Here is a 27,182-nt window from a genome sequence, read left to right as displayed (position 1 = left end):
CCACCACTACCCTGGGTAGCCTGGTCCAGGGCTTTACAACCCTTCCAGTGAAGAAATTTTCTTAATATTCAACCTGAACCTCTCCTGGCCCAGCCTGAGGCCGTTCCCTCTCCTCCTGTCCCTGTTCCCTGGGAGCAGAGCCCGACCCCCCCGGCTGCCCCCTCCTGTCAGGGACTTGTGCAGAGCCACAGGGTCCCCCCTGAGCCTCCTTTGCTCCAGGCTGAGCCCCTTTCCCAGCTCCCTCAGCCGCTCCTGGGGCTCCAGCCCCTTCCCAGCTCCATTCCCTTCCCTGGACATGCTGGAGCCCTTCAATGACAATGACACCTTCCACAGCATGTCCTTGACAGCCACAGAGCCAAAGGTGTCAGTGTTAAACTGTTGGCCTGATGGATCCAACAGTAATTTATTAATTATTTTTTCAATTTCCCATCATTCTCCAATTAATCTCCTCTAAGTTTATTCTTAGCCTAAAGCCTTATTGTAGGATATTTTTTATTTCAGTCACTAATGAAAGTCACCAGAGGTGACCTAAGATGCTTCTTAACTGACCCCCTGCCTGGTAGCGGTGCAGGGGCTGGAACACCAGTTCCCATTGCTCCAGGAGGCTGCAAGTACAGCATCCTCCTGGCCAGAGGAACCAAGGAATTGCTCAGCTTTGGAGTTTTAATGGTGCAAGTTCCTGTGGGTGGGAATTCCCAGCAGGCGCAGCCCTGAGCAGGTCACCAGGCTGTGTCTACAGGAAAGAATTATCACTGAAGATATTCAGTTAAAATAATATGATCTTCTAATGATATTTCAAGCAGCTTCTCCGATCCAACAGCCTCTTGCCCTCTCTTTGCCTGCTGTTTCTCTAATTATCCAACCTCAGGAGGAAGGTGATTAAGTGCTTATTAGGGAAAATAGATATGGTTTATTACGAAAAGCATTTTTTTTCAGGCAGCTTTGTTGTAGCAACACAGCACATGACACAGGTTAGAGTTGTGTCAGTTTGCTTTTTCAGAGAAAAGACAGGTTCAGCAGAAAATGTGTTCAACCTTTTACTTATTTTTAGCTCACAAGGCAAACAATGTCACGGGATGGTTTGAGTGGGAAGGGACCTTGAAGTTCACCCCATTCCCACCCCCTGCCATGGGCAGGGACACCTTCCACTATCCCAGGCTGCTCCAAGCCCCATCCAACCTGGCCTTGGACATTTCCAGGGATCCAGGGGCAGCCCCAGCTGCTCTGGGCAGCCTCTGCCAGGGCCTCCCCACCCTCCCAGGGAACAATTCCTTCCCAATATCCCATCCAGCCCTGCCCTCTGACAGTGGGAAGCCATCCCCTGTGTCCTGTCCCTCCATGCCTTGTCCCCAGTCCCTCTCCAGCTCTCCTGGAGCCCCTCTGGGCCCTGGAAGGGGTTCTGAGCTCTCCCTGGAGCCTTCTCCCCTCCCGACTGAACAGACCCAGCTCTCCCAACCTGGATCCATAGGAGAAAATGAAGAAGCCATATTAATCTAATATTAATCTCATAGAGATTATTAGTCTGTTAAAGAAAATAATATAAACATCCATAAACCAAGATTTCCAGACATTCTGCCCACACTGAACTCCTGGCACGTCCTCAATACCGATGGCTTCAGCTTTGACTTGCAGGTGGCATCCTTGCAGAGCCAGGCTCAGCCAGCTGTGCTCCTACCTGGAAACACGGTCCCCAAAGCCATTTTCAGTGTTTGCTCAAAAATGTTGTCTCTGTTCCACTGAACTTGAAGTTCTGAGTCCCCCAAATCTTCATATCTGAGTAGTCCTGTGATAATCATCTTGATGGGTAGCCAAGACAGTGTCCTCGAGCTGCTTCCCTGCAGCAAAGCACTAATGGCACATCTTGTAAAATGGGGTTATTACAAGACAAAAAAATCCTAAAATGAGGCTCTTGCAAAATGTTCTGGCCAAAATGATATGTATGTAATAAAAATCTCATTATTTTCAAATTATTCATCTACTTTGCAAGGGAATGAGTCACAGCATCTGTTTTGGGGCCCCATCAGGATGACTGGCAGTGGGTGCCTGTCTCCTGGCACATTTGAATCAGGGGGTGGCCCTCACGCTGTGCTGACCCCAATGTCACCTGCTGCCACTTGGCTTGAATGAACAATGAAATAGCACTTGTTGGATGGGAGCAGGAAGAATGGAAACACCTACACATGGAGGAACAGAGTGTAAATACTGTGGTCAGGGTCAGAATTCTTTTCAGGCATTCATCAAAAACCCAGGAGAGCAAAATGAGTGAAACATTTAAATAGGATGAAAGATGAAAACCCAAACCAAATGGAATGAGAAGAGCTGGTTTTGGGTAAAAAAACTGGCCAAGGGAGCCAGTTTGGAGCCCTGAGAAAGCAAACACCCATGTGTTCTGTGGTCTGACTATTCTTACTTAACCAGGACTTGGTGTGCTGACTGTTTTTTTAAAGACATATCTAACCCTGCCATCAGTTTTTCATCATAACAGAAACAGCCTGCAAAGGCTGAGATGGCTGTTGGGGCCACAGGAGGGAAGTGTATTAAAGGTCACTGTGTGGTACCAGGGGCAGCAAAGGACCTGGCACACCTTTGGTTTTGCTGTTTCTCTCTGTTCCAGGTGGGGATGGCTCCAGGACTGCAGCTCATGTACAGGATGGGCACGAAAGCCAGCCTCTGGAAAGGTGACCTGAGGGACCAGGGTGGGATGACCCAGGACAGGATGCTCTCACCTCACCACCACCATGTGCAGATTTTAACACAGCCAATAACTCAAGGGACATTTGTGCTGCAACTGCAGCCCAAGGAATATCTTCCCACACCAGGCACCTCTTCTCTTTCCATAAGAAGCCAATTGGTAACTCAGTGGCTGTGCCTCAGATGGTAAGAGAGGTTTGGAAAGGACTCGTTGGGCTTATAGGGTCAGCTGTTGGTGGCAACAGCATCAGGGGATGGCAGCTCTGGGAAGGATGACCCAGAGCCTCGGGACTTGAGCTGCTGGAAGCTCTGGTGTTCTCATGTTTCAGCCCAGACTTCTCATGGCCATCGGATACTTGTTTTCTTGTACATCACCCTTGCTCTTAAGGGAGATGTGTTTACTGCTGTGTTTACTCCCTAAGTTTCACAAAGAACAACTGTATCTTTTCTCAGCATTCAGGTTTTCTGGCTAAACAAATTATTTCAAGATTCTTGTACAAGAAAAAAATCAGGATTAGCCTATAATTACTTTCCAGTCACATTTTAAGTTTGTGTCCCCTGATTAAAAGTGACCAGAGCTGCATGCATAATCCCAGAGAAGGTGCAGCAGAGCCTTCTATAATGGCATTAACATTCCCCCATCTCCTGGAAATACCTCCAGGGATATGTGATTTTTTTCAGATCTGCTTCAGATTGGGAGTTTGTCATCATCTCGAGATCAACAAATACACCCAGATTTTTCCCTTCTTCTGTCATTTCCAACTGATGAGCTCCCAGCTTGCAGCAGAGATTCTTGTTAGCAATTCCCAAGGGCATGACCTTGTACTTTCCACTATTAAATTTCATCCCATTTCCAGTGTGCCAGCACTCCATGCTATCCAGCTCTTCCAGCAATACAGCTATTCCTGCTGCACGGCTGGTGCCTCCCAGCTTTGTGCCATCAGCAAATGCCATCAGCTCACTCCTACCTTTTGTTCTGTCTGAAAAATATTGTGCAAGAGCAAAAGCACACACGGGCCAGGCTGTGGTCCTGGGATCCGGGGAGGTGAGGCTGGTTAGAGGGAACATGGGAATCCAGGCACTTTCTGCCCACTCTTCCCTTCCTAATCTCACAAATTCCCTTTGTGCATCCACAGCTGGTGTGTGTTTGAGGTGACTTTCCTACCCTTTTCACCTAGCTATCTTTTTTTATGGACCTGCTTTCCATTAATTTATTGAATAAATTAATAAATCTATTCTATATCCATGTCTAGGAAACAATTATCAGGAGTTTAATCTTCATTAAAAGCAATCAATCTTTAGTAAAGACACAATGCATTTTTACTTTACATTTTTAAACTTACTTGTCTGTCCCCATGACACCCCAGCTTTTTCCTTTTTGTTTTATATTTTAAGCTTTTAATGCTCTTGAGGTCACACTAACAGGTGTCTAAATGACTGGATTGCTTTACTTCCTCCTGCTTAAAACCGACCAGTGCTTCAGGAGTTCCTCCATAATTCATTACCACCCTCCACCTCCCAGATTAAAACCCCTGTACTGGATGAGTGAGGATACGCTCCAGGTCCTTCAGGACTCTGGGTTTGGGAACCTTGTTCCCTGAGCTGTGTGTCAGGTTCTCACAAGCCTTGCTCTCCCTTTGGGTCCAGTAATTTCCATTTCCATAAAATAATTCTCATCCTTTGCCCTGATCATCATGGAAAATAGAAGCAAAAGTCATTTAACATGGGGCCATGTATTAAAAAATAGATGGGAACACAAGATATGGAGGGGTTTGGGACACAAGATACGGAACGTCTCCATGCACTGTGTGTGACCAGATTGGTAAAGATAAAATATATAAATATAACAAGCAGCTGGAAGTGCCAGCTTTTCCTGCCACAGGGATGGCACTGCAGGATTTTCCCCTCTTTAAGGACCAGAAGGAGCACCCAGCAGGTTCTGCTGTACAGGAGCCCCAGGTCTCCAGGATCCAGCTTCCCAAAGTAGGTCACATTTGATCTCCCTCCAGGCGCACTGCAAAAGGCAACATTTAACAGGGACTTCTCAAAATTCGTATTTTGTTTGCTGATGCTGCCAACACACATCCTTTTCAGCTACAGCTCTACTGGCTCTACATATTTTCATTGCTTTCCGGTGTAAACAGGCCAGCAATCCTGTTTTTCCCTTCAGTTACCTGTACTTCTTCCAAAGTTCCTCTGAAAGTACATATTGACATTCACATCACATTTGCATTCAGATGATGGCTTGTTGTTGGAAAAAATCCTTTTAGAGGGGCTGATTGACTTCCTTTCAAATGTTTGCTGTCCCTGACCAAGGGAGCCGAACCAGAACACAACTCACTGCGTGGCTCATATCTGAGTGTGAAGACACAGGATCCTGTATTTTGCATTGTTCCCTCTGAACATTTATCCTCCTTCCAGCTTAGACATAACCTAATGACAGGCTGAAGTCCATCTGTTACAATGACTAGCCTTGGACTCAGAGGGAGAGTCCTGTGGATAATTTAGGAGTGCATTTTATAGCTACTTGCAAGCATTTCATTTCAGATCAAGGCGAACATGAGGAGCAGGTGGAAATCTCCTGCAAAAGTACAACCTGACCTACATACGGTATTGTAAATTAAAGATTTGTATAAAAATAAAACATTAATGATCCATCACAGTTGCAACAAAACCCAGATATAAACCTTGCTGCTGGAAAGGAGCTCCATTGCACAAGGCTTAGCTAGAGCTTCATTTTGGAACCAGCAACATTCCTGCCACCTCCAACACTGCTGCCACTCTCCAGCTTTCCTGTGTTTTCTGTAGCTTAACGCTCACAGGCCTTTTACTTCATCACTGGTCTCTCAGTTTCCACGTGGTTTTTGGCAGTCCTGCCTTGTGCTGGCTCCCAGCTCCCCATTACCTCATGCTTTAGGAGCTGCGGGCTGTGCAGGGTGGCTTGGACAGAGCGTGTCCTGGTGGTGTAGGGCCACACGTGTTCCTACAGCTGAGCTGAATGTCACCAAAGCAATGCAGGAAACATTGGCCAGAAGACCTTGTGCACCAGAATGGCTTCTGTAGATCACAGAACGTTCTGAGTTTAATGGGATCATCAAGTCCAACCCACAGGTGAATGGCCTGTATAGGGATTGAAGTCACAGCCTTGGAGTTATCAGCATCATGCTCTGACCAACTGAGCTAATCTCAGGTTATAGTTGAACAGTGTGTTTCTCCAGGGGTTTTTGAGGATCCTAAGGAGGATGGATGGCAGTGGATTCTGTGAGGTGTGGGTACACACACCTCAGCCCCCCTCAGCACACCTGACTCACAGATTGGCTGAGGTGGCTGCCAAACCTCTGCTGAGAGGCTGCCTGTTCCACAACCTTGCTCAGCCAGTGCTGGGCTTATGGACTCCACAGGGGGATAACAGGGAAGGGGTGAGGTGGCTTCACAGAGTCACAGAACCACAGAATAGCTGGGGTTGGGAGGCACCTCTGAAGATCACCCAGTCCAACCCGCTGGAGATGGTTACCTTGAGCAGGTGACACAGGAACACGTCCAGGGTTTGGATTATTCCAGATAGGGAGTCTCCATGCCCTCCCTGGGCAGCTGGTCCAGTGCTCCGCTCAATGGATAGCTCTTCCTCATGTTGAGGTAGAACTTCTTGTGCTTTAATTTATGGCCATTGCTACTCGTTCTGCCTCTGGGCACCACTGAAAAGAGTCTGGTACTGGCCCTCTGACACCGCTTGGAGATATTTGCACGAATTGATGAGATCTCCTCTCAGTCTTCCCTTCTCCAGACTAGCCAGGCCCGGCTCCCGCAGTGTCTCCTCCGAAGCGAGATGTTCAGTCCCTTATTCACCCCTGTGGCCCTGCCTTTCATCCTCTGAGGGGCCGAGGGATGGCAGCCGCCTCCTGAGGGCAAGGCGAGCGCTGAGGCAAGCAGGGCCGCGACGTTACAGACCAGAAAAAAACTTTTCACTGTCCGGGCGGTCAGGCCTTGGAAGGGGCTGCCCAGGGAAGTGGTGGAGTCGCCCTCCCTCGGGGTGCTCAAGAGGCGTCTGCATCTGCTGCTGGCTGATGTGGTGTGGTGGTTTAGGGGTTACGGTGGTGCTGCTGGGCTGACGGCTGGTAGAGATGATCTTAAACCAGTAGGTGATCTTAAACCAGTAGGTGATCTTCCAGCCTTGATGACGCCGTGATTCCACGATTCCGTCATTCCCTGATTCCAGGATTCCACGGTCCCCCCAGCGCGGGCCGGGGGCCGCCCCCCCATGCCCTCAGGGCGGAGGGTGGGAGCGGCGCGCGCCTGGCCCCGCCCCGCGGGGGAGGAGGGAGGAGGCCTGGCGGCCGCCATGTTGTTGTGTCCGTGAGGCGGCGGCGGCGGCCCCGAGCCCGTAGCGACCCCGGCCCCGGCAGGACGCCGCGCCCCGGCACGGGCGGGGGCTCCGCGCCATGCCCTGCCCAGCGGTAAGGACCCGCCAGGGTGCCCCTTGTCCCGCGGCGGGAGGGCTGGCCCGTCGCGCCGGGGCCTGGCGGAGCGCGGCCGCGCTGTCACTGAGGGCCGCACACGCCCCCTCGGCTGCGGGTGAGGGGTGGCGGCGGGGCCGGCACGGCGCCCTCGGCCCCGCTCCGCTCGGCACGGCCGGCAGGAGGAGGAGAAGGCGGCCCGGCTCCGCGGCCGCGGTGCGGCGGCCTCCTGTCCCCGGGCGGGCGGCGATGCCGGGCGGCCCCGGGCCGGGCCCGCCGCTGCGGGGTTCGGGCGGCCGGGGCAGGGTGGGCTCCCCGGTGCAGGGGGGCTCCTGGTGCCCCGTGTTCTGTGAGCCTCGCCCGGTGCTGCCGCCCCCCTGCCCGGCCCGCGGGGGTGGCCGGTCCCCGCCGAGCCCGGCCGAGGATCGTCTTCATGCCGTTGGCAGCCGCCGGCCCTTGCTCGGCTGCTCCGGCCGCTGGGGCCGTGGTGTCAGCAGTGTTCGGCTGTCCTTGTGCGTGCGGCCGAAATTGCCGTTCCTTTTATAAGTGGGACTTGTTCAGGCTTTTTATTTACGTGGTTTTGGGACTTTAATTGCGCCTTTTCCCCGTGTTCCTTTTAACAGTCCTGTTCTTTCGCTGGGATCTGAGCAGATGTTGCCCTTCCTTGGTAAGTGCTTTGCCCCCCAACATGGAGTTTAAGTTCGTGCATTGAAATTGTTCCTACTCTTACTCTTTTAGAGAATGTTTTTTGTTCAGCAGATGCGACCTGGTCTTTCTTCACAACTCTGTACAGGAAACTGATTTCTTTCCTTTCTGTGCACACTTCCCTCACTGTGGGAAGGTTGGGTGTGAGCTCGGAACTCTTGCAGACTTCAGGTCTCATAGGCACTCTTCTGTGTGCCTCACCTGTTTGTTTTCTTGTGTGATGTAGCCATGTGCAATAAGGCTTTCTTTTAGAAGAAAAGAACTTGGCTAGTGAATCATGTCAGGTAGTGCTGAGTGGAAGTGCAGCTTAGCTTTCTGGTGAATATAAAGGCATATGTATGTTACAAAGGCGAGTCCACTGGGAAGGGATGGCAGCGTGACGGAAGGAGCTGTGACAGGTTTGTTGTAGTGCCTGTCATGTTCTGAGCTTCAGATAAAGCACTGAGATGCCTTTTGTCTGTTACTAAAGCATGTGGTATTTGGAAATGAACTTTTCTTGGTGGAGGTGAGGGAGGTTTTATGAAGGAGTGCTTGTAAACTGGAGGGGAGGAGGCTGACATCTGATACCTGCTTTGCTTCAGCTGTTACTGATTACGGTGGGTTTGCGAGATAGAAGTGGTGCTTTCTTTCCTAGCACAGGAAATACTGGGCTGTAAGTGTTGAAACTTTGTGCAGATAAGTGAAGGAGGGGCATGAGGTTCTAAAATGCTTCAGTGACAAGTGGTTCTGTGCCTGCTTTGGAGCTTGGGGAAGGGCAAAGGTGCACCAACAGTGATGTTTTTCTGAGTGTGTGCACTGAAAGGTGCTCTTGTCCCACTTCAGGTTATAGGAATGATAAATTGAGAGCCAAGCTGAGTTCTCTCACTGGCAGTGCTATAGGTGCCTATCTGGGGTACTGTTGCTATCTATTGCATGAACAGTCTGCATTAGCAATTATTAAAATATCAATGTTAACCTGCTCAAGGAACAAGCCATGGAACCCACAAATGATACCACAAAGGTGGAATAGGTCAGGTTGATAAGCTCTCATTTTATTTATTTATTTTCCATAAAAACGACCATCTGCAGCTGGAAGAGACAGAAATGGAGCCTGCCCAGGCTTCTGAAATAGAGGATACAATATTTTATCTCAGATCTCATTCCACCTACGTGCAAGCCAGGATGATGGAGAGAAGTATGTTGTCAGCTTTCAGGAGTAGGAGGAACGTGGCTGTGCAGTGCTTTGCTGGCAATTAACCTGGAAAAAAGGAGTAACTTAAGGAGAAGGGGATCGTTTGGCTGCTGGAGTAACGGGCAGGAGCCTGGCAAGTCTGATGGGGCAGGGAAGAGGAATTGTCTCCGTGGAGGAACTGGGTTGGCACCCAGCACGGAGTTTGAGATCTTTTCACCTGCCCAGTTCAAAGGGCTGTAAAGGCTGTTTCTACTGGGAAGTGTAACTGGATACAACGGGATAGGACTCTTCCATTTGGTATGGGTGGGGTCTTCAGAGCACATGACTCCAACCAGCCTAATTAGTGCTTATCACATCCTGTGAACCAGAGTGAAACATTCAGATACTTAAACATGCACTTGTTTCATAGTAGCTTTCACTGGCTGAATCAAAGTAATGTCGTGTTTCTCTCAAAATAACCTCTTAGGAACTGAATTGTCCCAGACAAAAACGTGCAACTGTTCTGCATTTGTCTCGAGCTTGAGTAGCTGGTGGTGTGAGATCTGCCTGTGAGATCCCGTGTGGGTTTTAAACTCTGAGAAATGAGCTTCATGACTTGTAACTTCAGCCCTCTTCTAGGTATTGGTGCTGTAACTTCCCAGTGCTGTCGGGAAAGCTTTAGGGATGTGCCTAGAACTCAGTTTGTGCTGCAATTCTTGTGAATTAACTGGATTGCTAAAAGACAACTATTTCTTCACAGCGCTTCAAAATTTCAGGATGACTGACTGGTTTGCATGAACGACCTCAAAATGAAGTTAGTGGCAAAGTGAAGACCTCAAAGTGAAGTCAGTGGCAATTCAGGAATTTGGAATACTGACATTTTACTGGGACTATTTACTATGCCCAGCAAAGAGCTGGAGCCCTCAGCCCCTGCTGCTTTCCAGCTTCTATCTTTGGATGCATTAGCCCCGAATGGTGCAGGATTGCTGTGTGCATTGACTTGCATACGTGTCAGCTGCTTGTGGCATAGGCAGAGGTCACAAACCACAGCCTCCTTTGGTGTCAACTGGCCTTATTTGGAGGGCAGCTTTAGCAAAACAGCCCAAACTTTGTCCCTTTGCTTTGGACAGTTGAGAAGCACTGAGAGAATGGACTTGATACCACAGAAATCTGAGGGTAAACTGGAGTGTGAGTAGCCCTGACCTGTTCTTCCCCTCACCTGCTTAATAATTTCTGGTACTGGTGTCAAGGAGGTGACCCCCAGCTGGCTGTGGGTTTTCCAGGAGTAATGTGTCATCCCTTAAGGAAGGCCTCGAGTCCATCGCTGCTGCTCAGAGCTACAGGGAGGAACTAGCCTGCAGTAGCAGGGAAGAAATGCAGCATGATCTTGTTGCAAGCAGTGGTATCTCCGACGTTTAGTCTGTTACAAGGTGTCAGGTTGTGCTGCTCTGAGCCGAGGTGCTCTGTTCTTTCAGGAAGTACCAGTGTGCACCTGGAAGTGAGGCTTGGGCCTGCAGGGCCATGCAAAGTGAGCTGGGGAGGGAGGGCAAACAGGCGGCTTTCTGGAATGTTGGTTGAAATGGGAAAGCTGTTTCTGGACTCACGGATGTCCAGCAAAAAGCACTGTTTGTAAAGGCTTCACTTAAAACACAGTTGCTGATTCCTGGCTTTGGTTTTCTTCTGAAACTCCTTGGATTTGGAATCTTCATGTGAAGTCTAGAAAGCAGCAGTTGTTTTGACACCTGAATGTGGCTGCAGGTTAAGCTGGTAACTGGATGTGTGCTGTGTAGGGCTTGCTGGGGACAACTGGATGCTTCAGAGGCCTTGTTCCTCTTCATGGGTATTAATGCTGAAAATAGTTACAACAAGGTAACTGTGGTAAGATCCGTCGGGAAGTTTTTTTGGAATTTGTGTGTGTATATGCATGAGTGAGGCAACTAATGACATTGTAATAGCTATCATGGTGGTGGTGGAACTTTTCCAAAGTCTGATAAGGAGGGGGGAAAAACCCAAACTCTGCAAAAGACTTCCTAAATAGGGTGTTCTTGGCCTTCCTTTGGGGAGCTGGATTTCAGAAGACTTGAAGCTGGATGTTCCTTGTTCAGTGATACTGTAACTAAACTTATCCAAGCTGCTGTACTGAATTATTGCCACTTCTGAAAAATGAATACCTTGAGCAAGACTCCAGTGGAAGTTGATTTTGGAGTAGTAAATCTGTTATTTTTCCTCTTGATTAGGAATGCAGTGAAGAGCTGTAAAGCAGCATTGGTGGGCTGGCTTGGGGGCAGGCAGTTGTACACAGCCACTCATGCCAGTAATGAAATATGTCTTCAGTAACACAAGCAGACAGATCCTAACTAGTATTAACCCCCTTTTTAAAGAGAAATTCACCCAAAATACTGAATTGTAAATATTTCAAAATACAACTTTGCAGTTTGGCGTTAGTTGAAAGAGGGCACAACATCAAAGAAACCGAGGCTTGGAGAAGCCCTGGGAGGTGACAAGCAAAGCAAGTTGTCCTTTGCCTTGCTCAGCACATCTCACTGTTGTTTGCAGCGTTCATTGTGATGGGCTGACAAACCACGATGGAAATGAGGTTGGGGTTGCTGTAGAGAGCTTCATCCGAGGTGCTGATGGAGCTGATGCTGTCGCTGACTTCTGTGGCATTGCTTGTTCACCAAAATACTCTGCAGCATGCAAACAGCATAGTGGGGGTCAACTTCAGGGTTTGAGTTATTCTCTGTCTGGTGAAGCATTAGAACTAGTGCTGGATGAGCTTACCTTGGACAATTATCCTGTCACCTGTGGAATTAACTTGAAGCTGAAATGAAATCAGAAGTTTGGTGTTAGTCCCTGGCTACTTGCGAAGAGCTGGGTTTTCTGAAGGGCAGCCACAACAGACCACCCCCCAGACTGGGGTGTGTTCTTCAGAGGGAGAGCCGTAACAGGGAATGTTCAAATGTTTGGACTTCTGGGAGTGGACAGCAGGGAAGGCTGCCATGGAGCTCAGAGCTTCCCTATTTCCCGCTGAATATCCATGTGGGAAAGACTTGTATTCTGTTACTTTGATACTTAACTGTCTTCTTCCATCCTGTGTGTGTTGGTCTCAAGCTGAGTGTTCTGTGCTCCCCTCCATTCGATTTTAGTCCAGTCACTCCTGCGTCATCTGCGGAGTGACATCGTTTTGGGTTAATTTCAGAACTGAAGTTATTCTTTACTAGCAGATGTACCAGGTTTAACCTCTCAGGTCCTGCTTGGTTTAGCCCATACTGGGATAAGAATTGGAAAAGACTTTTTCCATTGTACTTTCTGCTTCCTACTTTTCAAGGAAACAAGTAACCTTACTACCTGGATGTGTTTCTCCCTTGCTGTGAGCACACCAGGCCCATGGCTAAGACTTCTACCAAAGGCTCTTGTACCCTATTTTAAGAAAGACTTTAATCAAGGAAAACCAGTGAAAATGGTGTAAATCTTTCTTTAACTGAGATTTCTGTAAACAAAGTAGCATGAAATAAATCTCTAGGGTGCCTGTGTGTATGATGAAGTCTTTTGTATATACAAGTCTAATAGTCTCTAAGTATTTTGGATTGTTCTGGTACTCTGAGGTTTAGTTTCTGGAACATATAATCAGTATGGGGGGAAGTAATGCACTTCAGGTTGAATTTGTGGAGGAAGGCTGCTGCATTGCCATAATTAAGTCTTTGTAGTTTTTCTTTCGAATACCAGAGATTTGTGCACTTGTATAGACATTATTTATAGAAACACTGGTAGAACAGTTTTGTGTTGCCCTTTTGTGGGCCTCATTTGCTTCTCCAAGTTTGGGACTGCAAGCTAGGGCTGTAATCAAAGCATTGATTCTGTGGTGTTACCTGAAAGGACGGAGAAATAAAAATAGTTTCTTTTTCCCTGTACCTTTAAAGGAAGGTTTTGACTTCTCTATCAACCAGGAAAGGGCAGACTCCTGACAAAATGAGACTTGTTTTCTCCAGTGCTGCTTTTTCTGCTTGTGGAGGTGCCTGGGGGAAGCTGCTGCCAGGCACCTGAGGGAGGAGAGGACAGAAATCCTGTCTGTGTAGGTTGACACAGAGTCTGTGAAGACAAGATGCACTTGGATGGCTTCCTGAGTGCCCTTGGAGAGCAGAGCAAATGCAGGACTCGCTGCAGGGCATCTCCCCAGCTCACCCTGAGAGCAGCCTTTCATGTAGGGCTCATGTGCATCATAAGACTCTGAGGTCCTGTGAGTCTGACTCCTCAGTTTCTCTGAGGTTTGACTGTTCTGGGCAAGCTGGGTTCTTATTTTTTGGGGTTTCTGTACAGCTGGTGGCAGGATTTCAGAAAACAGATGGGAAATCAGATCTTCCCTTGGGTATCCTCCCTGTCATGTGTAGAGTTTAGTGCTGTCTAGGTCAAGGGTAGACTACTAGAATACTGCTTTGGGTTTTTCAGTTGCTAGAAGTAGTAGTTGAAAGTATTGAAGAGTTGAGTGAAACTGAAGGGTGGATTAAAGAAACTGTAACAAAAAGACTGAGGAGACAGACATTAAGAACAATTTATTTGAACTGTACTGGTAGAACTGCCTATGTGGGGTCTTAATACCTTCCACATCCTACACAAGATGCTACCTGAATAAAGTAACTTCCAGTACTTTGGAAGTGAGGCCTCAATTTTGTACAGGAGATGTCCGAATGATCCAGTCCAGCAGCTGATCTACCACTAAGCTCTGTCTTGTCACTTTTATGATATCACTATACCTATTCAAAATGAATTTTAACTCCAGAGCTGCTCATGGAAGTGGCTGCTGCTAGGTCTGGAATTGGTGGAAAGTTTCCTTGGAATTTCTAGGTTTGGAATTGGTGGAAAGCATTTCCCTGGAATATCCTATTCAGTAGTTAGGAGGGCCCCAGCAGCCTGGCTGTCCCTGTTCTCCTTGCAAGGAGGTGAGGACAGGGAGGAAGCCAGTGGCTGTGGCTGTCTGATCTCATCTCTTGGAGCCATAATTGACCTAAATGTGTACCTGGGAAAGCTTTGCTTGTTCCATTGCTATCTGCAAGTGTGTAATTGCTATCATGGAAACTTAAACCAGAGACAGATGAGCTGCTGGGCAGTTGTGTTGTTTGCTGCATCCTTGTTGGGCTGTTTGCTTGGAGACATTTTCAGTCCTGGTGCTGGATGTGCTGCAGCTGGAATCTGTCCTCAGTTTTTTCTGCATCCAGCCTTTGGTGTCTTCCATAACTAAAATTACTGTTGTCAAAGCTGACTTTTACTGTTCTGTGGGTCTCTAAGTTCAGGCTTTTCCAACACTTGTCTGTTTCCTGACAAAGAACAGATGTGCCGAAATTAGAGGCAGTGAGAAGAAAACTCACCTGCCATATCACAGAGGAGCTTGGCTTGAAAATTAGTATGAGGACATTTCTCTGTCCTCTGTGCAGCCAGGTTGCTGTGGTCTGACCAGAGTAGAAACACCTTTTTTAAAGTGTTTTGACCTGATAGCTTTGATTTTTTTTTTTTTAATTGTTGTATTTGAATTTTCTTTATTTCCTTTTTATTAACTTCTGAGAACAAATACTTAGTGTAGTATAGGCATGGTTGAACTTTTGATCCAAGAAACCTGACTAAAATGTCTAAGCAGATTGCATTTCTAGATTATTTTGATTATTTTCCTTTAATAAATGGAAGCTTGAAAGCAAGTGAAGTGTACTTAATGTAAACTTGCAAATTTACTGCCTCTGCCTGCAGAACTTTTCTTTCCATCTAAACACTGTGCATGGTTTTTTAAGAGTGGATAAGCTTTTCATCAAACTAATGACTAATCCTTATCAAACAAGCGTTCATCTTTACAATTAGAGAACAGGAATGCTTAATTGTGTGCTGATTGGTGAACATACTAGTCATGAGTACATTTGAGAATTCAGATTCTTAATTTTCTCTCACTGCTGGTAGCAGGAATTTGCTGTGAACAGGGCATTATATTCTGGTTGGATACCCCTTATAATTAAATTATCATCTTTGTCTATGTTCAGCGAACCTTTCTTTGAGTAACTTCCAAAAGAATGCACCTTTTTGCACTTTGGGAAAATCTGAACTCTCTGAGGAAAAAGGAGGAAGATGGAACAAGGTAAATATTTTGAGGTCTGCTCGGCTTTCCTTGTAGGTTTGGCTGGTGGATTATGGTCAAGGCACAGTTGTGTTCTAATGCAGAATACAATAGCTTGCTTGTTTTCTTTTACTTTGGGCTGGAATCTCTTAATCCCTTGAGACTCAAGCATGAGTATCACATGATTTGGAGGTGTTTGGTTAGTGTACTTCACTGCTGCAGAGCATCCCTGGATGGAACAGATGAGTAAATCGGGGCTGCACAGAGAAGCCACATGGAAATTTTCAGTTTCGGAGATCCATGGCCAAGTGTTTAATATTTTGTGCTGGGTTGTGTTCTCGCAAAGCCATCTGGTCAGTTACACTTGTCAGTAAGGAAGGAGATCAGACACCTGCTCCAAAATTCCAAATTCATTATAAAAAGGATTCCAGCTTCAATGTACTGACACGATACGTGTATGTTCAGTATCCTACAGTGTTCAAATCATTACAAGGGGATTTGGAGGGAAATTTCCTTGCAGGAGAACTGGTGGTACAGCTAATTGTAGGTCCTTCTTTTAGAGTCTGTGACCACATGGGACATCAGTGGATATAGAGCTGTATTAGTAATACACATAAAGCCTTGTTAAAGTAAAAGAATAATAAATATTCATTAACAGTGAATTTCAAAAAGTAGTAGCTCCGTGTATAGCTGCATAATGGTACCAATGTGCCTGGTCACTGTCGTGTTGCTTTTCTCCCCCTTCAGTTCTGCAGGCTTTAGAAGCTGGAACCAAAATGCCTTGCACTTGTCAAACTGGAATTTTGGCTTTTAAATGACAGGCTGAATGCTGACACTTGATGAGGGTGACTGCTAAACACTGACCTGGGGAGAGGACTGGGCAAGGGGTTTTCTAAAACAGAATAGGATTCCCTAAAGTGCTGAAATATGGTAATGAACTGAGGATGGCAAAAAGACTCCAGTGTGTTAGAAAATGTTGGTCTTGACTCTTGGTGCTGCTTTTGCAGAGTTTGGTCTGCTAAGCACTGGACCAGGGCAGTAGCTTCCAGTCCCTGGTTCTGCCTGCAGCTGGAGCCGGCTCTTCCCAAGAAGAATTTGGAAGAATTGCAGAGGTAATTGGGGCACTGGAATCATGGTGGCTCTATACTTAGCTCATTACTCCAGGCAAATTATCCTTTCCTTCTCCAGTGTTGACTGGCAGGCAGGTTGGAGAGCTGTCTAGCTTTCCTTTGCTGGGGCATTCCAACTGCTCTGCAGTGTTTTCATTGCGCAGACACTTCTTCCTGTGAACTCTTGAAGGGCTGGTGATAACTGAGCAGCAGAAGAGTCTAAGAATGGGAGTTCTGGAGTAATTCACTGAGGGAAGCAGCAGTGTCAAACCTGCTCTTGTAATCAGCTTGGAGTAGGAAGCAATTTGGAAACCTGCTTGATGCTCTGCTCACCTGTGGAGGATGGTTGGGTTCATCACTGCCACCGCTGATGCCTGAGCTGGGTGGGTCTGGTGAAGGAGTCAGCCTGGGGAGTTGTGGACAGAGGATTTTGCTTCATTTGACAAGTGTAAGACTGGTATAGCAAAGACAATAAGAGCTATTTCTTGCTTTCTTTTTGAAGCCTGGTTTTTTACTAAGCTGTTTGTGTATGGTCCCAGTTGAGGTGCTCCCTTCCTTGGAGGGTCACGCCCAGAGAGCAGCCCCATTAAAACTAATGGTGCCATTGCATCATGTCCCAGCCCGCCGTGGTCCCATTCAGCACTCAGGTATGAAGACTTTTCCTCTTGCATAAGGCACCTTGATCTGCTTGGGTCGGGGAGGAAGCAGTTGGCACCTCCCTAAAGAGTAAGTTACAAGCTACTGTGCCCTGTAGCTTATTTTTCTAAACATTAGTATTTCAAGTTACTGTCCAGTTTTCTAAACTGTACAAGTGCCTGAGGCTGGGCCACGGCTCACAGAGACGGGGATTACCTGATCAGCTCTTGCTGGATGCAGATCCTTCCCTGCTTCTTGCATGCTTCTTTCTCCTAGACCCAAATTATTTGGTATTCAAAGCAGAAACCTAGTAGGGCTAAGCCTCATGTATTTGAACATATTTCCCCAGGATTGCAATATGGCTTTAATCTACTTTGTCTCCTTTCAATTTCTAAGTATTTCTAACTACTGTTAGGTTTTTTTCTGGTTCTTTCAACAAAATTCAGTTTTTAGTCTCATCATAAATCCTTGCTACCATGGGTCAATCTCAGCAGACCAAGTTATGTAGTAGTTAAGAAATGATTTTTCTGTAAATTTACTACTGGTCTAGTAATGTATATTGAGATAAAGTGACTTCACAAAGGCAAGGAGTAGTCACTTAAAACATGCCTTGTCCAAAGAAATTGGTCTGAAGTGACTTGGATCCTGACAAGGACAAGAAAGGACTGAAGGTTTTTGTGCAAGAAGTGAGCAGGTGGGCTGGGGAGAATCTAGTTTAGCTTACAGTTTAAAGAAAGGCCTAATGGCAAAACACCCTCAAAAACTAATTCATGTGCTTAAATTCCACCGTTTTTTATGCTGCCTCTTGCCAAGAAAATTAATTCGTAGAGCTAATCTGAATTTCCAGGCTGGGTTTGGAAGGCGATAGCCACTTCTGCAGGTGCACAGAACATTCCAGTCTGTTCAGCTGGGCCGATGAGTCTTGGTGGTTGCAGTGCTGATATATTTGATTTTCAGGAGTCTGAAGATGTGGCTGTGGAGCACATTTGTGGTGCATTTGTAGCTGTGGCCAGCTGGGGTTTTCCTGCTTGTGAAAGGTCAACTTTTAAACTTCCTTGGATTGGTTAGCAGTAAACTTTAAGCTGGTGTTGCAGCACCTGTTTTCTAGAGCTTCAGACCTCCTGTTTAACTCTGGCAAACTTAGGAGGAAGAACTTAGGTCCCTGTGTGGGGTTGCTGCTCTTAAGATCAGCTTAACTATTTGTAAATAATTAAAATACGGAAGGTGAAGGAATACCCTGGGGTCAGTTCAGAGAGGGCTTGTGCAGCTGTGTGAAGATCAGTTGTGGTAGGACAGCCCCGTGCATCCATCATGCCTGCAAAAGAAAACACAACCAGCACCTTGACTGAACAGCAATTAGTCAGGTTGTGCCCTTGTATTCTCCCCTGGGTCACCTTTTGGTGAGTGTTGTTGAAAGACTTGACTTAGCAGAGTTTGTACATGTTGAAACAAATTTGATGGCTTGAAACTTGTCTGAACAATCTGCTGCTTGTTAGGTGACTCCTGAGGAGCCGTGACCTCTAAAAATCCTGACTTGGTTACTTTGATTATTTTATTAATAGCATTTTAAGCAGAACTCAGAGATTAAACAACATACTGAGAGCTTATTGCATATCAGAATGTGAAAGTGTGAACCTTTCTGTGGAGCTGGGAATCCATAGATCATGCTGGGTGAGTGACAGCTCAGCCTCTACACGGAATTCAGAGCATCTTTGCCATGTTATAAAAAGCTTGTTGCCTGGTGCTGATCTGTTCCTCCATCTCTTGAGTTTTTTGTAACCTCTAAACTCTAAGCATAGGATAAGAATTTATCCTGTTAAAACTTGTGTTTGTTTGAAGAGTTAACTCCTGCTTGTTCAACTCTGTCCTACATCTCTAGATCTCAGTTATTTAAATACCAAGGTGTGTGTCACTCAAAACCTACCTACCCAGTGAGTTTTTCCTTTAGCAGAAAAGTAAATGTGACCTGGAGTGAACAAGCAGCTGTGCCTGTCTTGCTACACCTTTGTCATTCTTCAGTTTTGCTTATGGAACTGCTAAATCAGGATTTAGGAGTTGGTCTGCTGGTGAGTCTTGTGGAATCCTGGAAATTTCTTGAAATATTTGAGATGAGTGTCTATCACTTATCTTGAAGTGATATATTTTACATTGTATCTGATGACAATTTGGGGGGAGGAACGGGAAAAAATCCTTACTAATGTCTCATTTACACAAAATAGGCTGTGTGAATGCTCTACCATATGCTGGATATACGGAATATCTTTAAAATGAAGTAGGTTGGATGGAAGGGTCTGAAGGCTTCAATTCTGAAGTAAGGAATTAATCCTCTAGTTTGTCTGGTTAGGTGTGTCCTGCTTTGAAGCCTCACTGAATTTTCAAGTGGAAAAGTAGCAGATTTGTTTGGTGTTACGCAGAAGGCTTGAATTGTATCCTTTTTAGTACTTTGAGAGAGCTTGGTGCAAACCTTTCACCGAACTGGTGCTCTTACTGAGCTGCTGGAGGGAAGTTAAGTTCGTCACAATTCCAGTGTTCTTTCTCTTCCATCCAGTGCTTTAACTCCTTGTCACAAGTGACAGAGTGACAGTGGCTCCTTGCAGACCCATTCGAGGTAGAAATCTGCAGCTCCACCTGTGTGTTGTGTCAGCCTGTTGCCTGTTCAGAGTTTAACAAGCAGTCTTAGTGCTGTGCTCAGCATGACTACACTGATACTCTGCAGGGGACTTTTAGCCCTGCTAGACCAGGCTTGCTGCAAGTAAAGAATTGAACAAGTATTTTTGCAGTGCTTTGCTGTGTTTCTGTGGTTAAAGGGTACCTGTGCTGATGGTACTGATTTAGAGCAGCCTTCACTGGGCACAGAGCTGTAGCCTGGGCTAACAGCAGGGTGACAGGGCTGTTCCATGGATCCTGTGACTCTGGAGGCACTGGGGGCTTGGGCTGACCTAGCACAGGAAGGCCTCAATGCTGAAAGGATATCCACTACTGGTGATTTCAAATTTCCTTTAGAAATGCAGCTCCTGAAACTTCTTGTATCTGAGGTACTGCTTCAGATGTACTTGAGATTTATGTAGGAAGTGGAAGCAGATGCATTCCTTTTCCGCAGAGCTTTTATTAATTGTTAACTGAAGCAGTTGAGTTGCTGGGTTTTGTTTAGTATTTGTGGTAAAATTTGAGATGTTGCTTGATAAATGCTCATGTGTTTTGCACAGATAAAATGTGTGTAGTCCTTGTGGGTTATGGAGTAGTGGGCTGCTGGATTTGTGGCTGTTAAGATGCTTATGTATTTAATTCAGCAGTGAGAACTAATGCACTGAAACTTCATCCTGGAGAGTTACTTAGTAACTCTGTTTGTCCCTGAGATGCAAAAAATAATGCTGAGGAAATTAGCAGGTTAAATGGAAACTGTACAAAACACAAATGTATCTATTTCAGAGCCTCTGCCAGAGATAATAAAGCCTTCCGTGGTTTCTGGGCTCAGGCAGAGACTCCTCTTAACCTATAGAATTAGGACTTGCAGTTCTGATCTCTGAGTTATATTTGATCTTGACTGTAAGCAGAGTGATTCCCTGTGAGCTTCCTGTAAAGCTCAAAGGTGTGATTCCCTCCAGAGCTCTCCCAGGGAGAGCAGAGCATGGCATGACTGGGTGTGAGTTACTGCAGAGCACTGGCAGTCCTCTGCCCCAGGATCACGTATCCGGCTGGGAGGTAGAGCCAGTCTGCCAGCACACTTAATCTATTTTTGATTTGTCAGGATCTCAAAGACAGAAACAAAAAGCACTTTGTCCTGGCTGCTCTGGAAGACTGACACTTGAATGGCTCTTTGCATTGTCTATTCAGTGGTGTTGGAGCACTGCTGTGCAGTGAGCACATTGTTGTGTGGCAGTCACTCCTCTGGGCAGTTCACAGGCTTTCCTGAGCATCTCAGCAGCAGCTTCACATGAGCCACTTGTTTGACCACCTCCAAGTTCAGCCTCGGCAGTGGAACTCGGGGAGACTTCCATGGCAACTGGTGGCCCTTCAGCACAATCGGTCTGTGCCAAGGCTGACTCTTGACTGCTGCCTTCATCACCCACTGGGTGCTGGAGCGCTTTTCCCTCAGTCGAATGAGAAAACAGTACCACTGGAGGTACTTTTTCATCAGTGCTGAAGAAGCTCCAGAGAATCTGTGGAGGTGTGGTGGACTCTCCAGAGAATCATTTATGCTTATTTATGCTTTATTGCTGGGAGAATCTGACAGAATATTCTGAAAATACTGTAATCTATGGTCTAGTTATTTTTTTGTGTTAAAATAAAATTTATGTGTTTTTTATGTGTTTCTTTAGTGCTAATCCCAAGTGTTAAAATACAGGAAAAATGCCTGAGTCTTTACCTCACTATATAGTTTTTCTGTGGCCATTTTCTGAAGCTGTAATTGTCAGGGCTTTTAATTTCTCATTCATATGAGAGCTGTGTGAGAATTTCCCTGATACTTGCGAGTGATCATGAAGTATTTGGTTTACCTTTACATAGTCGAGCTTGGCTTCCTACTGTTTATTCCATGCTGTTTAGGTTTCTGTTTGCATTTACCTCAGGTCAACAACAATAATTAACTCAAAGCATTGAACTGATGCAGTTATCATATTGGGAGAACAAACCAATAACCATAGTGCAATAAGCATTACTGCAACTTCCTGGTAATGAAAATTCCAATAGCAGGGTACTTGATTTAATTTTTAAGCTTTGAGAAAATAGTGGTGGTGATAAAATGACTTTATAACTGACTTTCACTTAGGCACCTACTTAATGCTGGGAAAAAGCTTGGGGTGTGGGGAAGAGCTGTAGTGGCTTTTTTTGTTAATAGAGGGAATGCCTGAGCTCTTGTTCACATTTGAACCCCAAGCTGCAGTGTGCAGCTACTTTTTTAAATGACTGATGCTTCCCCAGACAGTCTGGATGACATTGGTTACTCCCTCCTAGTGAGTCTTAAGTGTTTTTAAGCTGGAAACTGCAGAGTTAAAGACATTTGAATATTGCTGTCCTGTCCTCCCAGCAGACCACACAGCTGCATCAAGTGTGTCTCCTGAAGTGTGTGGCCAAAATAGGTAAGAGCTGCTCACTGGGGGATAGAATGTGGGGCTGCTGAAAAGAGACAATATCAGACCCAAAATCTGGCTGTTGGTGAGGAGAATCTTCCTTAAGGCCCCAGGGGCAGTTTTGGTGTACAGCTGCTGTGGACATGGCACTGAGGATGCTTCCAGGAGAGAGCAATCTCTCTCGGCTGTGCACGGCTTTGGCAGTTTCCTTGCAGGAGAGCCTGGTTAACCAGCACAGCTGTAAAGTAGCACAGATGCAGCCTCTGAAGGGCTGCTGAGCAGCTCTGAGGAACTTGGATGTGTTGTGTAAGGACAGCTCTGACTCAGTGGGGAATGTAAGCACGTGGTTCAACTTCAGCAGTATCACCGTACAAGTCAGAATTCGAGCTCACAGCCTCAGCACTGAGGGCATCAGCCAATCCCATTACCCTCTTACATGGCATCACACCTCGAAAATGTGTGTCTTACCTCACTCGGTGGTGTTGTGTGTTGATTGTTGTCTTGAGGCACTGTTCTGTGTAGGCTGAAGCACAGCTGTGTGCCCTGCTGATCAGCTGAGGGCTGAGTGGGCACTGACTGCTGAGGGAGCACCTCGGCATGGCTCAAAGGCTCAGGTGTTCCTGCACACAGATGCTCCTCACAGGGAGATGCTGCTCCATACCACTACAGAAACTTCTCACATGACAGAAAGTTGCTCCAAAGTCAGCTTTTCATGGTTTCTTACTGAATCTTCTGTCAGTTTTACGGATACTGCCATGAGATTTGTATCCTAAATATTGGCATTTTGAACAGTAATTGAAGAATTGAAGTTGAATGCTTGTGGGACAATAGGGGGTTTGCAGGCTGGGATATATTAACACCATTGTGGAAGTGAGCTATGGTATTAACAGAGCCATTCTAAATATACTGCAGCACTGCAATCCTGACAGTGATGGTGGTGCCAGGCCTGGACTATGAATACGTCCTCCATGTGCACACTCACGTGAGAATGACAGGACAGCACGTGCTAGGCTTGAAGATAGTGTTTCTTTCAGTTTGATAAGGAGTGTGGCATGCTTGTCCTTTGCTTTTGAAGTGTTACACAGACTCAGTGCTCTGTGGCTGCTCAGGAGTGAGTGCAAGCAGCAGGGTATGGGGGAATCTTTCCCTCGAATGAGAATTTCTGCGGTCCATGCAGAGAAATCTGCTTCTGTTGGGCCCTTCGTTGGCTATAACACGTCAGGGAGATAGTTCTGGTTTTCCATGTACACGAGAAGTCCATCTTCTAGCCTTGGTCTCCCAGGCTTTCTGGTTTTCCCTCTTGCTTATGTTTTTAGCTTGCTTGTGTAGTAGTTTATTCATCAGGCAGGTTGTTAGAAGGGAACACGTGCTAAGTAACAGCTGCAGGTTCTGTAATGGATTGTTGTGAGCTGTTCAAATGTGCTCTGATTTCTTACTTCTGGCTGCCCCTCCTGCTCCTCCTAATGTAAAGGAAGTATGGGGGTGTTCTGGACCGGAAGGAACACGTATCCTGAGAGCCACGCTATCTGAAGGGCACTGCCAGGCATAGCTGTCCTGACAGCAGTGAGGATGGACTTCACAGTGAGGACACCAGTAAAGTACCAGCCCTAAACATCTTCTTAAGCTGCCTGGTCTTTTAAACATACAGACTGCTCAGGCAACCTAGAGCTGGATTGTTACTGCAGGCAAATGATGACCTGAAGGACACTTTGGTCTTTCTTGGAGCTGTCCTCCTCACTCCCTGCACTAGCAGGAGGTGTGTGTTTTTCACAGAGGAGTGAGCATTTACTTGTAGCCACAACGCATCAAGCTCTATAGTGAAAAGTGTTCGTTGAACTAAAAGTGGAAGTGAGGCAGCCTGGAATGCCAGAAGATGGGATTGCCAGTGACTGATGAAGGATCTATTCCTTGCTCCAGACTTCCCTTTCAGTAGGTGTCCTGGGGTTCTGATGGAGTTTAACAGACAGGTTGACTTAGCAGCAGAGACAAATGGTGACTTGCAATGGGATTGACACTGTAAAAGAGGAAAATGTGAAGAGCTGACATGCTCTTACTGCCTTCATTCCCATACCTGTGCAAGGCCTATATATTAAATGTGGGCTGCTAAAAACCTCTCCCTTCTGTGGGAGCAGTGACAGGCTCCAGTTCCTCGCTCCTGCTGCTTGAATTCCTGATTTCTCCTGGAGCAGCTTTGCTCCCGAGCTGTCAGAGCAGCCTGCAGCCTTTCTTTGGGAACACCACTGCTGTAGCAGTTGAGTGAGCAGTGGAAGCCTCAGTAAGTACCACTGGCTGTTTCTCAAGTCTGACATCATATCCAAGAATTAGATGGCTCTCTCTCACCAGGGGGATAATGAAATAATTCCTACTGTGTTATTCATTAACTCACGTTTCATTCAGTGGCTCCTAAGAGGATAACGAGTACGTTAGAGGTGAACTTGCATAAGACTTCTGACATCCTTTTGATAAGTTAAGTAAGAGTTAAAGCTGTGGCAGACAAAGCATGGCAGTGGGGCCTCACTGAGGCAGGTGGCCTGTGCTGTGTTACACAAACTGACTTGTGAGCTAATTTAGCAGCTTTTTTTGTCAATGGTTTCAAGAAAATAGCCTGCTCCTGAAGTTGCTGGAGAAATAACTGGGGCCCAGAGCCAGATGAACTGGGCTTCCTGGTACCAATGGCTGTGGCTGAAGCTCCCATGCCAACTGGGAGTGCTGGCCTCTTCTGAAGGCTTGCCAGGAGTTTGCCTCCCTCCCAAAGAGGTTTGTCTGTGCTGTGCAACTGAGCCAATAAACTAATATAAAGATTAAGCTGTTTGTGGGAGGAATGATGATTGGATATTCAGGTATCTAACAATCTGTCTGATCTTTTGAGCACTGCTGTGAGTGTGCTGACATCAGTAGTTCATCCCCACAGGTAATAACCGAGGTAATTCTAAACAGAGGCTGCAGTAGGATGGGACACCTGAAGAAATCCAGAATTTCCAGGTGGCCCACTAAGATTTTAAATTACCTGGTATTTGTAGGAGCACTGGGTGAGGTGGCTTTATCTGGGAAGAAGTTGTAGGTGGTGGTCTGGTGAGTCAGGCCGGTGCCATCCTGGAGAGGCAGGTGTGTCCCTGCCTGGTTGTGGATTGTGGTCCTGGCTAGGAAGTTGCTGGGAACCTTTCCAGGTGTGTGTAGAGTTATGGTTTGGGTGCTGAGTACACAACTCCAGGCCTGAGTGCTCAACTCTGCTGCTCAGACCCTTGGCAGTGGAGTTGTATTTCCCAACCACAGAGCAGGAATACTGTAAAAATTGGGAGTATTCAAAAAACTAAACTCTGAATGTATGTTCTGGGCACAGAAGATCCTTCAGATGGCTTGAACTCTTACCATCCTTAGTTTTCCAGCCTTTTAAAAGTCCATTACTGGCCACTTAACATAAGGAACAATGTAGTAGCTTTGCTGAGCGCTGTGGATCCTTAGCAGAAGAGGTGCCATAAAATGAGCAGTGCGAGAAGGACTGACCTGCTTCAGGACTCCACACTGGCTACAGGGTTTAAGGAAAATGACTGAATGGAAAGGTCTGGGTTCAGAGAATATTATCCCACTCAGCTCACTGGGTGAGGGTTTATGGGAAGGAGAGGATGGAGAAGGGAATTAAGGATCATACATATTCCAAGAGAAGCTGAGCAGAAGCTTCACCGGTGATCACAGTGCTTGCATTTCCTAATGTGTAACCACTCCATGGTTTTTATGTAGGGCTACTTCAGGCTGCAATTACAAGTTGATTTCCATGGCGTGTATGAGCAGTGAAAATACCTGCTGGGTCATTAGTGCTGGGCTTGGGCTGTCAGCTTTGCCTCCCTTGTTTACTCATTGTGCAACTCCATGTAACAGCTTAGTCCAAAAATCCAGCACTGAGCTGTGCCAGCCTGTCAAGGATCCCTTCCCTTACACACCAGTGCTGTGACTTCTTGAAATACGTGAAATAGTAAAATACCAAAACAGGCCACTCTGTTCTTGCAGGATCTGTTTTTCAGCACCCAACCCAGTGGCAATTGGAAAAGAGAAATCTTTAGTTCAAGCTTCAAGTTGTTCAGGCTGAACATGGAAGTTTGGCTGTGAGTGGCTGGTTCACGGTGGCATTTTTTATTTTGGAGGCCGTCAGGGAATTCTTGTGGAACAGTTCTGTCAGCTGGACCTGATGCAGAGATGTCACATCTCCAAGCTAATGACACAGAAATGGTACTTTTAATAAACATGCATACCTTGGATCCTTGTCCTTCCTTGACAGACTCATCTCAGCTTCCAACTAAGCTTTCCTGCATAAAGATGTAATCTTTCATCCAGGAGAGGAGTTGGGCTGGTTTTTGGCATTTGAATCTAAATGAGCAAAACTGTGCAGGCTCTGAAATACAAGACCTGAATGCTGAGGTTGTTCCCGCAGTGAGCTGTTATTTATCTAAATTACAGATGCTTTTTCATCTCAGCTCTGAGCATTTGCTTCTAGATTTGTCTTCGCGTGTAGATTTGTGTTACACCAGCTGCATAACCTTCTGAAATAAAGGCTTACAATAAAAGCAAGGCACATTTAAGTATTCTGAGCATTGTTCCTACCCTTGTTCTGGTTTTGCTCAGAGTGTGAAGGTTTCTTTTGCCATGGAGTATTTCTCTGAAGTTGGTTTCAGATTCCAACTTTAATATTGGAATTGATTGTCTAGAAAGGATATGCCTGGTGATCTTCAAACCTCAGCTGGATGAGTCCAAAGAGCAGCTTGATGTAATGGAACTGTGCCAGTGGGGGCTTGCACTCCCTGGTGTGCTGTTCTCCCACTCATCCCAAATGGTTCTGGATTTTTTTGCATGTGTATTGATCTTGGTTCTTTGTACCTTCCAATTTGCACTCAAAGGGGCAGAAGCAACTTTGGTTTGTTTTGTAATTAGATATTAAACTTCATTTCTGTGACAGGAATCTGGTGGGGAATTTGCGTGTCTCTCAAAGGAAAGCTTTCTGGGAAGTTCTGTCCCCCTGGATCTGATGGCAAGTGTTCCTGCAGGCAGCCTGGAGAGTTACAGGAAGGGAAGAAATTCCTGCCCTCTCTTGGTTTGGATTTTGACCAGGGATAGCACCTCATAAGATGTTTAAGGAGGTCCTTGAGTACCTGAGCAAACGGAGGCTCAGAGTTGTTTTTGTACATTTTCAGCAGCTCAGTCCCGTGTGTGCAGCACGACCCAGGGTGTCAGCTGAGGTCAGGGGGTTTTGCCATTTAATTTCATCAGAGGAAACCCCAAAGT

General features: G+C 46.4%; 1 protein-coding gene across 13 annotated transcripts in view; it reads left to right on the top strand.

The window, feature by feature from the left end:
* The first annotated feature begins 7,040 nt into the window (after positions 1–7,040).
* MTMR3 (myotubularin related protein 3) overlaps positions 7,041–27,182 on the top strand; it is a 74,648-nt gene continuing 54,506 nt past the window's right edge. For 5 of the 13 annotated variants that reach the window (XM_039560841.1, XM_039560838.1, XM_039560832.1 and 2 more), the window contains exon 1: positions 7,050–7,145. In XM_039560841.1, coding sequence (XP_039416775.1) covers positions 7,131–7,145 — 15 coding nt within the window. In that variant the 5' untranslated portion in view covers positions 7,050–7,130. Of the gene's footprint in view, positions 7,146–7,768; positions 7,813–18,844; positions 18,906–27,182 lie in introns of those variants that run through there. The other 8 variants (XM_039560837.1, XM_039560833.1, XM_039560831.1 and 5 more) reach the window with 5 other exon arrangements.

Source organism: Corvus cornix, chromosome 15 (genome assembly GCF_000738735.6).
Source record: "Corvus cornix cornix isolate S_Up_H32 chromosome 15, ASM73873v5, whole genome shotgun sequence".
Lineage (NCBI taxonomy): Eukaryota > Metazoa > Chordata > Aves > Passeriformes > Corvidae > Corvus > Corvus cornix.
This window is presented reverse-complemented; position numbering and strand designations above follow the sequence as displayed.